At 38.1% G+C, this 16488-nt stretch overlaps 1 protein-coding gene across 2 annotated transcripts in view; it reads right to left on the reverse strand.

Annotated features, from left to right (window-relative positions):
* The window catches only part of NELL2 (neural EGFL like 2), a 147338-nt gene that overhangs the window by 42325 nt on the left and 88525 nt on the right, over positions 1 to 16488 (reverse strand). For both annotated transcript variants that reach the window (XM_069851926.1, XM_069851917.1), the window contains exon 14: positions 144 to 266. In XM_069851926.1, coding sequence (XP_069708027.1) covers positions 144 to 266 — 123 coding nt within the window. The remainder of the gene's footprint in view (positions 1 to 143; positions 267 to 16488) is intronic.

A 16488-nucleotide genomic window follows, 5' to 3' on the forward strand; every position in this document is an offset into this window, starting at 1 on the left:
ATCTTATAGGTGCAGGACCTAAATTTCTAGCCTAGCATTTTGTTTGCCTTCTTCCAGGAACGTGAACAGAGTTGTATCAACTATGACAAAGCATCTCATCCAGTTCAAAGACTGATGTATCCCTGAGGTTTTCAATGACTTACCTTTGCAGATGGTACCATTTCCCGTGTAACCCGGCTTGCAGACACAGTTGTGCCCTCCCACGGTGTTGAAGCAGAGTGCATTTTCATCACAGTTATGCTGATTTGTTATACATTCATCATGCTCTGAAAAGTGAAAAAAGAATGAGATGGTCCTGAAATTTTAAAACACAACAAAATAAAAGCTTTTTGTGGATTTCCACATTAAAAAGAGTTAAACAGAGTAGAAGTTACAGACAATAGGGCTACACGAAGATGTAACCATGGGATAGCCAAGGAATATATTTTTAGCACATACTAGTATGTGATAACTGTGCTGCAACATCATTCCAGTTTCATTAACAGGGAGCCACAATAATTATACTTTCCATGTGGGCTACAGTGTTCTTGTAAACATTTGCCAGAGAGCCAGATAACATACTGAAAATCCATATGCTAGTTCTACTGTATAATTTATTCATGCAGGTTTATCTTATGCGGGATTCATAGGGTTTCTTTCAGAAAGCTGACTAACAGTGCGAGACACAGAATCCAAACTGCAAAAGACATGGTTAGCAGAAGGCAGGACTTCAAACCATAGCCCATATTTTCCTTCCCTTCAGTGCATATGCAGCACTTTGTTTAGAGAAAACAAATAACCTGAAAACAAAGGTCTGCCTGCTGTTCGAGGGACTTTTGGCATGGCATGTCCTAGCACTGGAGTGCGATGGATGAGGCTCCTCAGCCAGGTGACTAGACTCAGACATACTGGGAAATACACCTTTTGGGAAGAAATGAAAACTAGGAACAATGTGATTTTTGTATTAACTTGAAATGCACTGTTTAATCTGAAACAAAACATATTGTATAAGCGCTCAGGTTACTAAACAGTTTTATCTTTCATGTGTGACTTTTAAGAAATAGAAAATACTATTTCAAATTATGAAACACACTCGTGTCATTTCAAAACGCCATGTGAAATGCTGTAGTAGTTCCAAAATACAGTATCTTAGTCTGTAGGCATCAAAATGAAATGTTTCTGTCTTCTGGAAATATTCCTTGCATTTTCTTTAAATCAACAGTATTCATCTATGCATAAATAATACCAGGCCACTGAAATTTTAATCTCAGGAAAACCAACTGTTTGGGAAACAAAGGTACCTAATTTCAATCAGCAGGCATGGACTAACATGCTTGTGAGGTTTTCATAGCTATCATCTTGCCCAGGTTTCAGCAAATTTTATTAGTGCAGCTAATGCCAGTTCTGGCTGTCTGACATAAGTCTTAAATCTGGAATCAGATGCTCTTTCTTCTCCCCCCATGTAGTGTATGACACACTGTTCTGAATCTTCCCCTTTATAAATAAAAAGCTGAAGTCTGTGCATACCCCACAGAGTTGTCAGGAAAATTAATTTCTTAACATTTACAAATCACTATGGAAATGTTCAACGTGCTATTTCAATACTGGCCATAAACTGTAGGAGTATAAAACTGGCAAAATCTAATTTATCAGTAGATGTAAATTGCCCCCCTAGTTACGGCAATTACCTGTTGTTTAAAATGGGGGGGGAGGGAATCACCACAATGTAACCAATCAATTTTAAACACCTTACAGGTTTAGATTTTTTTGTGGTTTTTTTGTTGTTGAGTGTTTATTTGTTTGCTTTTAGTAACACTAAACTAATACCCTCTTCTACACAAGCACTTATGTGTGTCTCATATGACCAACAACGTTCTCAGTTCTCAGCATTGAGGCATCAGCACTTATCAAGCTGAGTCCCTCACTGGATGCCACAGAGCACAAGCTGCAGGCCTCTGCTCTGAAGCATGAGATTTAATTACTTTGTTCTCAGCATGAATAACTAAAATTGTTATTGTCCACCAAATTACCCAGCCCCTCTAAAATCCAGTTACAATATTTGACTCCCACCTCCTATTGCAGTGCAATCTTTCATGCTGACTGAAATAGTATCTATGTTAATCAGTCCATAAAAGAAAAATAAAGTCATGATCATGCAAATTAGAAAAAAAAAATCTTATCTCTACTGTTATGATAGCCCAGCTTACTTAGTTTGTATTAATACTATGGTATTATTGAAATACAGTATGCTATTTAGATACTAAATACACAGGATTATTTTCATTTTTAAAGGTTCAATCCAACATACAAGAGGAAAACAACTATAGAAATGAGAGAAACACTCTGCACTCAGTAGGCCAAAATAGCTTGCACTTGACTGTGCCTCCCTAGCATTTACCCTCTGGGCTAAGAAAAACTACTGAGTCTTTTAAGATCGATTTTTATTAAAGCATGCAGTATCAATAAAATTAGCTTTCTGTCAGCTAAGTAACGGGGCTTGGTTTCAAAGATAATATGCCTGGTTTCTGGCTCTGCACAAGAAACTTCAGTGTTTCTTATCCTCCTGTAAGAAAGTTCATGGGAGATGCTTGCAAACATCACAGGAAAAGAAGGTCAAGCAGATAAACAAAATCGTTTGGTACAGTCAGGGCTTCCACTTCTGTGGTCATCTGGTCATCTTCTCAGACTTCAGGTCTATTTTAATTTAAATCAAATATTAGTGACTCGTGAAAAATTCATGGGTCTGATAAACGATTCTTGGACTGAAGTTCATGTGTCATTTTTCTGAGAAGGAAAATGTCTCAGAGTTAGAGGAACTTTTGCGACCCAATCAATGGAGCAGGGATTTTTGAACAGTAAAAATGGGAAAAATAGCAAAAAAAACCCACCATGTTTTACAATCCATCTAGATCTGTTGCGCATTATACTCTGAATTTAGCTTAAATAACTCACTTAAAACCATTTAAACATAGTATTTCTTCATATTCCTTCTTACAGTGGTACCTAAAGAGCAGTCAGCCTACGCCTCAGAACTGGCTTTTTTAAGATCTAATCACAAATGGTTTAAAAAAAATCCTGTACATAAAACATCTTACTAGATTCACTCTTCAAGCTCATGGCACACTATCCACACCAATTTAAAGAGATCATCAGAAACAGCTCCTTCCAGAATTTTCTATCAATAACAAGGTAAACTGTCTAGCTTTATTAAAGACAGAAATACTTAATTGCAATAAAAAGGGAGGTGCTTTGTAGATATTTCTTCATTAATTCATGCGTATGGCTTTGGTTTCTTTTTTTAATCAGATATTTGGAAAGTCATCTTAAATAAGGAGGACATTGCAGAGACTGAGTTCAGCAATCTTAAATATCAGGTCAGGAACTGTAGAAGCAGATAAGACTTGTGTATTACAAAAAAAGCAAACCTAGTAATTTATAAAAGAATCATTTAAAGAGAACCATTAATGTGGTTTTTCAGTTCAAAAACCAGCACAGAAACATAACTTGTATTATTTAGGAATCTCAGTATAGGCCAAATATATTCCTGATGCTGAAAGAAGCGACACCATTTATTTCAAGCATCTTCAGAAACTGTGTGACACATTTTAACAAAAGTTCTGTACCTATTTCATTACACACTGTAATGATGATGGAGGCAAGGAAATAAAAATTACTTTTGCAAAGACATTTGAATGGTCAACACATCTGAATTTGCATAAACATGTTCTATAAAGACCAAATGCATTGGTTTCAATTATGTGGTGATGCAATTAACTGACTTAGGTGCATTTGAGCGTGCGGCAAATAGATTATATGCACATTCCCTAAGAGATACACACATACATCACACGAATACATATGCACATCCGTACATACAAATATACACATACAGTAAAGGTGAGGTCCTTCACTTCACTTTGGTTCATTTTGAAATACTATTGTAGAATCTTCCACATGATTTGCTTGACAAAAATGTTACTTCAGGATGTGTATGCTGAAGTACTGCATCCTAGTATTTTACTCCATACACCTTAGCGACTGCTGGCCTAAAGTGATCAGGACCCATGAGATCCTGTGTTGTATTACAGTGCAATGACAGCTGGGGGAATCTATCTTACCAAATTTACTATTTGTGAAGAGATTCTTGCAGAGCTTAGTAAAAAAAATTTTACATGCTTTCTACAGTGTGTCACCTCCCTCCTCCTCCTTTTATTTTCCTAGCACTATGCAACATCAGTCCCTACCCTTTCTACTGTGAATTTCATGATTAAACAAAAAATCTGTAGATTGTTTCCTACTTGCAAACTGCAAGTTCTCCCAATATTTGCCTTATGCATCCAAATTCTGCAAATGCCTATAGAAAAAATAAACAAGCTGAATCCAATCCAGCAGCATAAAACGGATGACAACTGAGTTGTTATCACTTACTTATGGGTAAAAAATACTATGCTGGCAGTTTTCCTGAACCATCTGTTGCCAACACTGGAAAATAAGAGCTGAAATCATACTTAAGGCACAGAAATGTATAGAAGTTCCCAAATATATAATGAAAATACACTTCTCCTATTGTAATCTTGTAATAATACCACATACATTTGTTTCTGAACAAGAAACTTTTGGATCAGGATTAAATTACAATAATTTAAATAAATATAACATATTAAGTATTTTCTCCTTTCAATGCCTCTGAATTTTTGAACACAAATTACTTTTGGCCTCCTGTCTCCTTCCCATTGATTTGGTATAGATTTATAGAGCCTTGGTGACCAGCTGGCCATCTGACATGGCAGTGACAACAGTCACAGCAGTGACAACAGATAAGACTTAGTTAAATAATCAATAGTTGACACACTTAAATGACCACTTACAGTTTATCTTGATTACAAGCTTTATTTCCTCATACAATTCCTATACAAGACAAAAAGTAGTAGCAATTATATGGGTAGTTTGGAAGACTTATTCCATTAAGATCATTTGGGAAATGACAGATGGTTAATTTCTTTAAGACTTCATATTAAGTAGCACAAACTCTAATTAGCAGGGTTAAAGTCTCAGTATATATACATTATTTTCAAAGAGTAAATCTTGTAAATAGATTGATGATTATGCTATGTTTTCCCTATATTTATGTTAATTTTTTTGTATTGATATCCCCCTATTCAAGTGTGCCTCAATTCATAGATATTTTCCATTCCCCAATTCAAATGCAAAATGGAACCCATGGTTTAATTATGCATAGTGTTACCATCACACAGTTTCCCCTTAGTTAGCGCTGAAGTCATTAATCATTAATTAATGACCACCAGCAGCTGTCCTTAGTTCAAAGCTGAGGATATGAAAAACCAGATTTCCCCACAACAGTCTATTCACTGCTAATCCTGGTTATTGATTTTCACCTTCACCCACTCCCATTTATCAATCTTGCTCTTGATCCTCATTTTCTAATTCTTTTATCAGTGCAGTCATAAACAATAGTTTCTGTTGATCTATGTCCAGAATTTTCCTACTGTCTCTTAATTATGTTCGTAATAAAAATAGCGCTGGCATGTGCATGCTCTGTTTTTAAGGTCTGCTTAGAGACCATTCTGCTTTCTGAAATGCTGTTTCTGTCTGTAATTACTTAGTCTGTTGTTCTTCAGGGAGAACAGCTGCCATCGCCTTATCCAGATGTCTACTTCTCTCTTTTATCTATTAGCTTATTTACTTATTTTATATTTGGTCTTCACACGATAAAAAAGGAAACCCAAGGAAACTATAGTGAAACCATAGGAAGAAAATCCGCCTGGGGATATGGCCAAAATCCAGTGCTCCTTTTCATATTATGAGAAAGCTCCGGGACCACATCTTAGTTCTACTACTAGGAGGCTATAACAGGGAATCTATATTACTGGCAGTTATTGATGTAGAAATAAAAGCAGCTGAAAAAAATACTTGATCAAGAGAAGGCATTACCAGGAACAAGCACTCATTCTCCTTGCATTGGCCTGTGAGACTAGGAGGGCTCTGACAAGACTCAAGACAGGCATGGACACATATAATTTGTCTCACAAAAACCAAATCCTGACAATGAATGGGATGATGAAACCCATTCCTAAAACACCTCACATCTCCAATCATGAAGTTCTTTTCTCTTCAGCAGAATGAAAGCTTTTAACATGTATACTGTTCTTTATCCATGCAGAGAACACAAGCAAGACTCTGGGACCAAAAATCCCCCGAGAAATACTGCAAATATATGCAAATATAAATTTAAAAAATGGGACATTCTAATCCTCGCAAACACTACTTTATTTAAACCTATTCTATTTATATTTTATTTCACAGCAGACTTTCATCTAAGGAAAACTACTCCACATACCAAAGCCTATACTTTTTCCCTACTCTTTCACATTGACTGCAAGACTTTTCTTAGCACAAAATCTCTTTTCTTTATTTTTTTTGTTATTCCCATTCAGCATTTTCCTCCTAGACTGATGGAATACATAACTATTAGCTTTAAGTCCCTTTGAATTGTCCACTAGTAATTCCAAATTCTGCAGCTCTATAGTGGATTTTATGGCCTTAAGCAGGGGATACTCACTCTTGGGACTCAACCTTAAAAGCATTAAACAATCTGAACGTTGACCAGTCCACCCTCCCTGTGGTATCTTCACACAAAGAAGCCTGTGCCAAGATCTCCTGGATCTCAGGGAAGATAACGATATTTCCAATCTCAGCCACAACTGACAAGTTGATAGGTAGAACACATATTTCAAGGTAAGCCTACCATTACTCCTTCCATCTTCCTCCACAGCTTTTGAGCAAATAATTTAAACCTTCTTAAATCCACCTAAGATTCATCATCTTCAAAATGCGTGTTATAATTGTGATTTCCAGTTGCGTGGAACAAGACATATTTTTGCAAAATACACTCCTCTTGTGGAAGTTTCTCTTGTAATATTAATCAGTGTTACTTCATGTAAGATCTTGTCAATTTTTACACTTTTCAACCAGTTAGGCAGAGCAGATATGTTGAAGAATATTTAGTATGACAGCTAAAGTTAGATAAGCTTTAATTTATCTCCATTTTCCTTCATGTCTGCCATTTTCTATATTCCTTCTTGAACAGAAAAGTTTAAGAGAAGGATTTTCTAAAGCACTTAGCATAGACATAACTGTTTCCCCTAAAGGAAAATCTGTAACTCCTACTGATTTCAGTGGCAGGACTGTAACACAAATGCAAAATCATTCTGAAAATCTCACCTTAAGACATTTTAGTCTAGACATACGGTCTGTGACCCTGACACCCACTTCTTTCTTGCCTTAATTCAAACTGATCTCTTAATGTATTATGTCTTTTACCATCAACATTTTAAAATAAGGCTTCTCTCTTTTAGATGTATTTAATCATTTAGACTTCCTTCATAAATTCATTGTATTACTTATTCTTTTTATCTAGGTAGATGCATATTTTGTTCCTAGATACGTGTCTTAAATTCCAACTTGTGTTGTACATGAAACCTTCCAGACACCTATGATAAACTGGTACTTTCAAAATCTTCAATGATATTGTCAAAAGTGACAATGATAGAAAATTCTACATCTATAGTAGCACTCCCTACTTTACTGCCAGTAGAATAACCAGATAGAGCTGTAAATATCCTACTCTATTTTTCTCAATCAACTAAAAAATGTTTATTTCACTTTTTTTCCTAATGCCGACCCTTTCAATTTACTGTTTCCTTACTAAAAGGTTCCATGTTATACAAGTCTGCCACTAGCAACATATAAATGCATTGGATATTTGGCATCCATCCTACATGTATTTCTGTTACACAGAGTAAGCAGAAAAATAGCTCTCTGACTGCTCCTGTTCTTGTATTTCACCGGTAACAACTTATAGACCACCTATATAACCAAAGGGCTTCACAAAAAAACACCTCTCAGCATCACTTTTTCTTCAGCACAGAGGTAACAGAAGGATGGATTTACAATAGGACAGGAGAAAAGTCTCAGAAATCAAAAACTGTCCAAAGTTGGTTTGATACACTACACTATGTACTCAAAGACATACTCTGTATAGATCATTGGTGACCCTTTACTATTCTTTTGGGGACAGCATCACGACCACAGTTTGCCAACTCATTTCAGGGTCTCCTGGGGAAATCACAGTTACAACATACTACTACCAACATCAGTAATACTTCTCAGGTGAAAAAAATGAGAAGAGCTACAGTGGTGGATGAAATGCTGCTGTTGCTTTGATCCTGTATGCCCTTACATGCAGGAATCTGAAGCAACTCACCTAACTAAATATCAGGAAACAAATGGTTTTTCCCTCCTCTCATGCAGCAGGCAGGTTTCTTAATGCATGAGACGTTTCCTTGCATTCCCCTGGCAGTACTGCAACACAGGCACTCAAGATGACTCAGTGTATATCAGCTAGGACAACACTATTTTTGACAAGGCAATTCTAGTGCTTGAGCTTAATGGAGAAGAAGGCCTTCCTTCAGTGTTATTCACCTCATTTTGAAAAGAGTTCTCTACTTAATAATGAGGACAAAGACATACTTCAGTGACTGTAAAGCAGAGCAATGTTGATGCTTTGCCCTCAGGTCAGCCTTGATATCTTCTCCAGTCATGCTCCTGATTTTCCCAAGGGCACGTCTTCCTTGGAAGTTTACAGAGGTGCACCACACCAGCACAGAAAATGCATCCAAAGTTGCCTTCCCTGTAAACAAAAGCTCTTTGGAAGAATGGTACAGTCACATCTCACCACAGTATAGTGTCAGGGCAGAGCTAACACTCATACCCAGCCTAGGAAGCCCGGCTTCTGCAGTTCAGACACAGCCCTTAATGCCAGTAGTTAAGCTGCAGAGCTCTTTGCACGGCTTCTAACAAAACCAGAACAGCATAATAACAGAGATGCAATGAAACAAGCTTTCATCTTCATTCCCCACCCTAAAACACTATGAAACTTGACACTGGCTAACTTATTTGTTTCATGGGTAGATTTTTCTAGGCCACTTTATGCTTTTGTCGCCACAATTCAACTGTTAGTGCAAATCAAGCTTATAAATAATTATTTCTGTACTTACATATACACAAATACTTATGTGTGTTTTATATTGATAAATAAATATTTGCATAAGCATGTTAGCAGACTTTACATATCTTGAAAAATTCTGCCATCAAATCTGGCCTATTTAAGAACACCATGAATTTCTCTAATAAGCAGAACCACAGATGACATTAAGTCTTCAGTATTGTCCAGGTCTCATATACACTAAATTTGAATTTAGAGTCAAACCACAGAATTAAGGAGAAAAGCGAACCCTGTCCATATATTCCATTTTCGTAAGACTACTGTCATCCCAGGATGACTTCACCGTTGTAATCCTACTTTACATGTCTCCTCTTTGGAAAACTTAGGCTTTAAGCTGAGATGCCATTAACAGTTTTGGAGGTCCCCAAACTAAGAGGAAGCCTGGTCCATAGAAGGTGTACTAAGTGAATTAACACAGGGTATTTAAATCAGATTAGAATATCCATTCAAGCCACAAATGACAATCCTCGTTTACTTCATAAACATTACAATGATGCAGACAGAATTCTACATCCATTTCCACCTTCTGAAGAGCTAAGAACAAGGCAAAAAATTCTTCTCACCAAGTATATGCACACTCCAAACTTATTAAAACACAGAAAAATAATTAGAACTGATTCTTCTTGATGGACCTCCACTTTTCCAGAACTCAGCACTCTCATCCTGAAAAGAACTGGCTATTTATGCCCACTTTGAGCAATGTGAAGCCTTTATCTTCCTTTTTTCAAATGTACCATCATTAAAAGATTCTACTACAGGCTTCCAAACCCTGAACATCAAAGTTAACACTGTGTGACAGCTGGTATGTTCCAAACTCATCACATTTAGTGGTCTGTAACAGGGTAAATGACACAATTACCTGCTGTAATTACTGTTGCTGACAATATATTTTCCCTGGTGATTGGTCTGTGTGACTCAGAGCTGCTTATCTTTGTCAGTCCAGTCCAAATCTCCATTTCTATGTGACTTGGACATTAACTTAGGAAGTATTTACAAATTAGTTCCAATATCTGCCAAGACAGATATTTAGGATAGTATAAATTCATCTTTTATTGCATGATTAAATAGTCTGCCACTCTAATATTATTTTGCATTGGAAAATAAGTATTCACAATGAAATTCTGCTCCCTGTTTAAATCAAATGCTCATTTATTTTATTAATACAATGGAAGGGAAACACACTGAAACAGGTAAATAAAATGAAAGAACAAAATACACATAAATAAGTACATTGACATTTTCACAAAATGCTCACTCCTAAAGCCAAACATGAAGTAAAAATGAAGCAATAAAATATTAAGATACTTAATTTTCATTGCCTTCTTGTGACAATTTTAAAGAACACCCACAGAAGACAACAGTGACCTTTGATTTAGAGCAATGTGAGTTATAGGCTAATCAAGCCAGCTGACTGCAAGTATGTCCCTGAAATAAATTTCACTTTTAAAACACAAAATAGGTGCAATTGCTTGCACCATTTCTCCTAAGAATATACTTAAGATTATGGAAAAAGATTGCAGGGTATAATGACTGTCGGAAATGCATACAGTTTTTTAAAGATTATTTGGAAGCTTGTCAGGAAATAAAAACACTCCTACAAGCCTTTTAGGTAGAGCAGCCTCCTATTTTACTGCTAAGCTTGTTGACAGAGCTCTTGGTTGTCAAGAGAAACATCAAGATTTTCAAACTTTTTTGTAAGTTGACCAGGAGGGCCTGAATTTTTGCACATCTGACTACATAACTTGTCAAGGGGACTGATTTCAAGAAAGTTAATTTATTAGCATTGCTGAAATAATTTCTGATTTCAGTTTTTTACTTCAGTCATGAAGGTGCCTCAAAACCTCTAGAGTTTTCTTAAAAAAAAAAAAAAAGAAGAAAAAAAGATAAGACAGAACCATTCTGCATATTGAGAATATCCTCATGAAAAGTATCAAGTATCTTTATGGCCACAACACTTTCAGAAACACTGCCTCACAATATGTATATTCACTGGCAAAAGTGAAATTGCACCCAAGAACCTTAGGGTTCTGTTGTACAGGAGCACAGCCTAGACAGTTATGCTTCCCTCTGTATCAATGTAACTTTTCAAATTAATGATGATGATTTCGCCAGTCTTCCTTGGGACACCATCAACAAGACCCTAAGGATGGGTTCCAATGTATTTTCTCAGTAGGTGGCACTCATTCCTTCTTGTTGGCCCACTCTTTCTAGATGCTGCAGACAGGTCCTGCCAAAGACTTTCTCTTCTTTATTCATTTAGATTAACTGGCAAACACAGACAGAGCAAGTTCTGGAACCAAAACTAGTTTAAGACAAACAGAAGGGCAGAAAAAGCATGACTTTAGCTTCCACGCTATGCTTTCGTGCAGGACCAGCCACAGCCTGGTAGCAGACTCCTCAGCACATTTCAGTGTGAATCAGAACTTACATGCAGAACTAAAAATATAAGCTTTCTTTGGGATTACACGTAGGAACACAGACACTGGATGAGTCAGTGAAGTGGATAAGCCCAATATGTTTACTTTGCACATCAACCTATTTCAACACAGATTTCAGCGTAATTCTATATGCAAAGAAGGACTAGCAAGGATGCAACTCCTGCTATGGTCAAGGGGTCCATGTAAGGCCACTACTGAAGGATACGGCAGGAAGAGAGGGTTGTCACCCAAAAGGCTATTTCTGAATTATTCTGGCTGTAGAAATGAATTTCTAATTTGAAGAAGCAGTTTGGCACAGCAAAGTTTTTGTAAGTCAAAATCATCAGTCCAAAAGACTGACAAAAGAGAGTAATATGGACAAAAATCTATTGCAGAGACAAATCTAGGAAGGATTTATGAAAGATGATGACAAATACTAAATTACAATGACTGACAGCATAAAATAGGAGTTAAGAAAACAGTCTGCCATTTAGCATACAGGAGGTTAATCTCTCATAAATATTTTCTGAAAAACAAAAGACATTTCTAAGTTGTTTCAGGAGTCAATGATTACCATATATGCCATATAGCATGCAAAGGGAATCAAATTATAATGAATTAAAAGTTTACACACTTACAGATTGTCTGAACAGAAATAATTCAGCGGCTCATACTTGTACAAACAGGAAACTTCCATATTCATTTAAAGAAAAACTTACAGCTGTAATACTTAAAGAAAAGGCTTCTGAAACCCTGGACAAAATTAAAAAATGCTATGTCTCCTCTTATGAGCCTTGACAGACAGTTCTCTCTTACCCTCTGCGTTTTCTTACAACTGTGTTATCCTAAGATTAGAAATGTTTTTCAACAGTAGAATGTCAGCAGATTGACAGACACTACAAGCATAAACTGCCAGCTATATCTACTACCCTCAAAACCTGACTAATTTATATCACGGCTATAGTCACCTGGATTTTACTGTGAATGTGCAGAAAATTGCTGACTTTAATGCAGCACAACCACATAACCTTAAATAACTCCACTGTTCCTTTTTTAAACACTGCCTTGTTTCACACAGTAGCTCCAGTCTCTCACTGACCTTGGCTGGAGTCCCTCTGAGAACAGGCTGCGCTCTCCCAGCATGAGGCAATCACCAGCTGGCTCAGACACGATAGATGTGAGCTATCCAACTTCCTTCACTTCAGCTCAGGAAGACAGCAGCAGATTCCCATCTCCTGAGCCAGAAAGATCCTTACAACTTCAAAGAAACTGTCCTCAAGCCTACCTACTGTGTTTCCTGATCTTTGCAATCTTTCACAGTCTGTGATCATTCACAGAAGGATGGGCCAGGATGGTCCAGCTGCGAAAGGACATTATGTTGCGGTTAATTAATACCAACTGTCCTCTTGCTGCCATCATCTTTATTCCCACAGTCCGCAACCACCGGTCAGTATTGGGATGAACAGATGAAAGAGTTTCAACCAGACAATAATCCATGTACTCTTCAAGATTCTTGTACTTAAGCTCTTCTAAAAAAATGCTGTGGCTGTTTTGTTGCCAGTAATCTGGGTGTAATGCAGCTCCAGACTAAGGCATCTAAATTCAAGTGTCTACATTTGCATTACTGGGCCGGATTCCACTGCATAAACGAATACCTAGCCTCACAGGCATCCAAGACTTCAGTAAAGGTTATAACACAAGGCTCTACTGGAAGACTGTAACATCAATTAGAGAGTACATAGGAGAGACCACAGCATCTAAAAAGTCACTAGACTTATAACTGGGAAACCATATCTAGCCATAGACAAGTTCCCATTTCAGTCAGCGTAACCTACCTCAACACACATAAAACCTTCCTCAATACACGTAAAATATATCCCTAACATGGGATTGAGTTGCCCACAGATAACACAGCTCAAGATCGTGGAAAAAGGTAATTTATTCTACTTGCATCCAGATGTCACTCAAAAGAAAAAGACCTACAAGGTAGGTCCTGTTTTGGATCTGCTAATTCCGTGATGATGACTGCCTAGAACCTGTAAACAGAGAACTGAGTTGGGTCTAGCTGAATCCTTGACCTCTGTTGAGTAACACTGTCAGCGCAGATGACGACATCCACATTTTGGTGTCTTGATTGCAAACTAAATTCCACCTCCTGTGTCAACTTCAATAAAATTCTGACATGAAGAGTCAATGTAACTAGCTATGGAAAAGAATAATTCATTCAGTGTTGTACGGTTTGTTAGATTATCTATTTTTACAATATATTCTGTTAATTTTGCTAAACCCCTACATCTCTAATTCCCAATCATATTGTACTGACGCAGCACATAACTGCATTGCAGAAGGTATCAAGGGACACTGGATGCTTGGAAACTGCAGAGGGGTTCAGAACATTGAGAAATGGCAGGTACCTGTGGGTGTCTGTCATAATACTGTGTGATAAATATTAAGCAATGTTAATGTTTGAAAACATCGTCATTTCAGAATTTTTACATGAAAGAAATATCTCACAGGAAGAGACATGAAGAGGAAGGTGCTGATCTCTTCTCCTTGGTATCCAGTGACAGAAGGCATGGGAATGGTTCAAAGCTGCACTAGGAGAGGACATTAGGGAGCATTTCTTTACTGAGAGGGTGGTCAGTGCTCCAGGTCTGTAATTGTTTAAGAGGCTTTTGGACAATGCCCTTAAAAACATGCTTTAGCTTTTGGCCCTGAAGTGGTCAGGCAGTTAGACTAGATGATCACTGTAGGTCCCTTCCAACTAAATAGTCTAATCACATTTTTTTGAGTTACTGTTTGAAACAGAGTATACTCTCAAGTTGATACCTGCACCTTCTTTTATATTTTGAAACATTCCTCGCCACCTTAACAATGCAAAATACATTCAGTATAAAACAAAATAATCAATTCTGATGACTACTTCTGCAGAAAGACAAACTGTTGGATTTTGATCAGCTGAGAAATCAATCCTGCTACAATTGCATATCCAGACCAACAGTTGCTATGTAATAGGTCAGGACCAAGGAGGATACGGGACCTAAAAAGTACCCTCTAGCAAGGAAATAAAAAGGTCTCATTCCAAGGTAAAGCAGCCTCTCAACTAAGTTGTCAATGATAACCTAATTCAATCCAAATAAAGCATAAATGAGTTCTGTTGTATAAGATATAACAGATATATTAAAATGACGTGTTGTTATCTTAGTAATGCTGTTGCATAGCAACAAGCTCAGACTGAACGATCATTCTTTTATTAGCTTTGTGAATTATCTTACAGCTAGAAAGTGGATATTGGAGAGGATTTATCCTGAAAGAGGATTGAGAGCTTCATGTAGGCTGAAATACTATAAAGCAGAATGGAAACTGGGCCAAGTAATAGAAAACAGAATCAAATAGGTTTTGATTAAAAATGCTCTGTGCATACAACCTGACTTCTGGAGTGTTTATTACTAACAGCAACCATGACAGTATAGCTGGACACCATCGCCTCAGTGGAGTTTAGATTGCACTGTGTGATAATGCATGTGCATGCACATTACTTTGAATGTAATGAACCCACCCACCCACTCCCCCCAAAATCAGAGATGGAAAAGACAGATGGCTCCATCATTATAAATCCAGAACTGCATGTTTCCTCTGGTGCCTTTCTGACTATGACTTTTCCTTACTCAAGCCATAGTATGTCACTCCAGTGATGTTACATGCCTCTATCAGCATGCATGTTTATTGCTCCATCCCTTGTGCCATACTGTGCAATTATTCTGTCTTTATCTAAGCTCGGTCAATGAACTCAGCAGTTGCACAAGCTGCAGAACTTCAGAACTTGGACTTGAAATCCAATGGGGTTTCCCCGCGCAGGTCCCTTAGCAAGTTTGCGGACGACACTAAGCTGGGTGGAAGTGTTGATCTGCTGGAGGGTCGGGAGGCTCTGCAAAGGGATCTGAACAGGCTGGACTGCTGGGCTGAGTCCAACGGCATGAGGTTTAACAAGGCCAAATGCCGGGTCCTGCACTTGGGGCACAACAACCCTGTGCAGTGCTACAGACTAGGAGAAGTCTGTCTAGAAAGCTGGCTGGAGGAGAGGGACCTGGGGGTGTTGGTTGACAACCGACTGAATATGAGCCAGCAGTGTGCCCAGGTGGCCAAGAAGGCCAATGGCATCTTGGCTTGGATCAGAAACAGCGTGACCAGCAGGTCCAGGGAGGTTATCCTCCCTCTGTACTCGGCACTGGTGAGACCGCTCCTCGAATCCTGTGTTCAGTTCTGGGCCCCTCACCACAAGAAGGATGTTGAGGCGCTGGAACGAGTCCAGAGAAGAGCAACAAAGCTGGGGAGGGGGCTGGAGAACAGGCCTTATGAGGAGCGGCTGAGAGAGCTGGGGTTGTTTAGCCTGGAGAAGAGGAGGCTGAGGGGTGACCTCATTGCTCTCTACAACTACGTGAAGGCACGTTGTAGAGAGGAGGGTGCTGGCCTCTTCTCCCAAGTGACAGGGGACAGGACAAGAGGGAATGGCCTCAAGCTCCACCAGGGGAGGTTTAGGCTAGACGTTAGGAAAAAATTCTTTACAGAAAGGGTCATTGGGCACTGGAACAGGCTGCCCAGGGAGGTGGTTGAGTCACCTTCCCTGGAGGTGTTTAAGGCACGGGTGGATGAGGTGCTGAGGGATATGGTTTAGTGTTTGATAGGAACGGTTGGACTCGATGATCCGGTGGGTCTCTTCCAACCTGGTTATTCTGTGATTCTGTGATTCAGGAAAACTTGAAATGTTGCCTAATTCATCAAAATAAGTCAAGGAAAATAAAAGGGAAGAAATCGGCTATTTAATTGTCTCCATGTATCATACTATATATCTCAAATAATTATTATTCTCAAGTAACAAAGCTGATATACTATAAGCATATGACCAAACTAAGGTTACAGACTTTTCTTTTTCACCTTCTTTGCAACAGTGAAAGGTAAAAGGTATATAGCAGTGCTGGATAAAGTTACATCTCATGGCCATATTTA

This window comes from Phaenicophaeus curvirostris, chromosome 1 (assembly GCF_032191515.1).
Source record: "Phaenicophaeus curvirostris isolate KB17595 chromosome 1, BPBGC_Pcur_1.0, whole genome shotgun sequence".
Classification (NCBI taxonomy): Eukaryota; Metazoa; Chordata; class Aves; order Cuculiformes; family Cuculidae; genus Phaenicophaeus; species Phaenicophaeus curvirostris.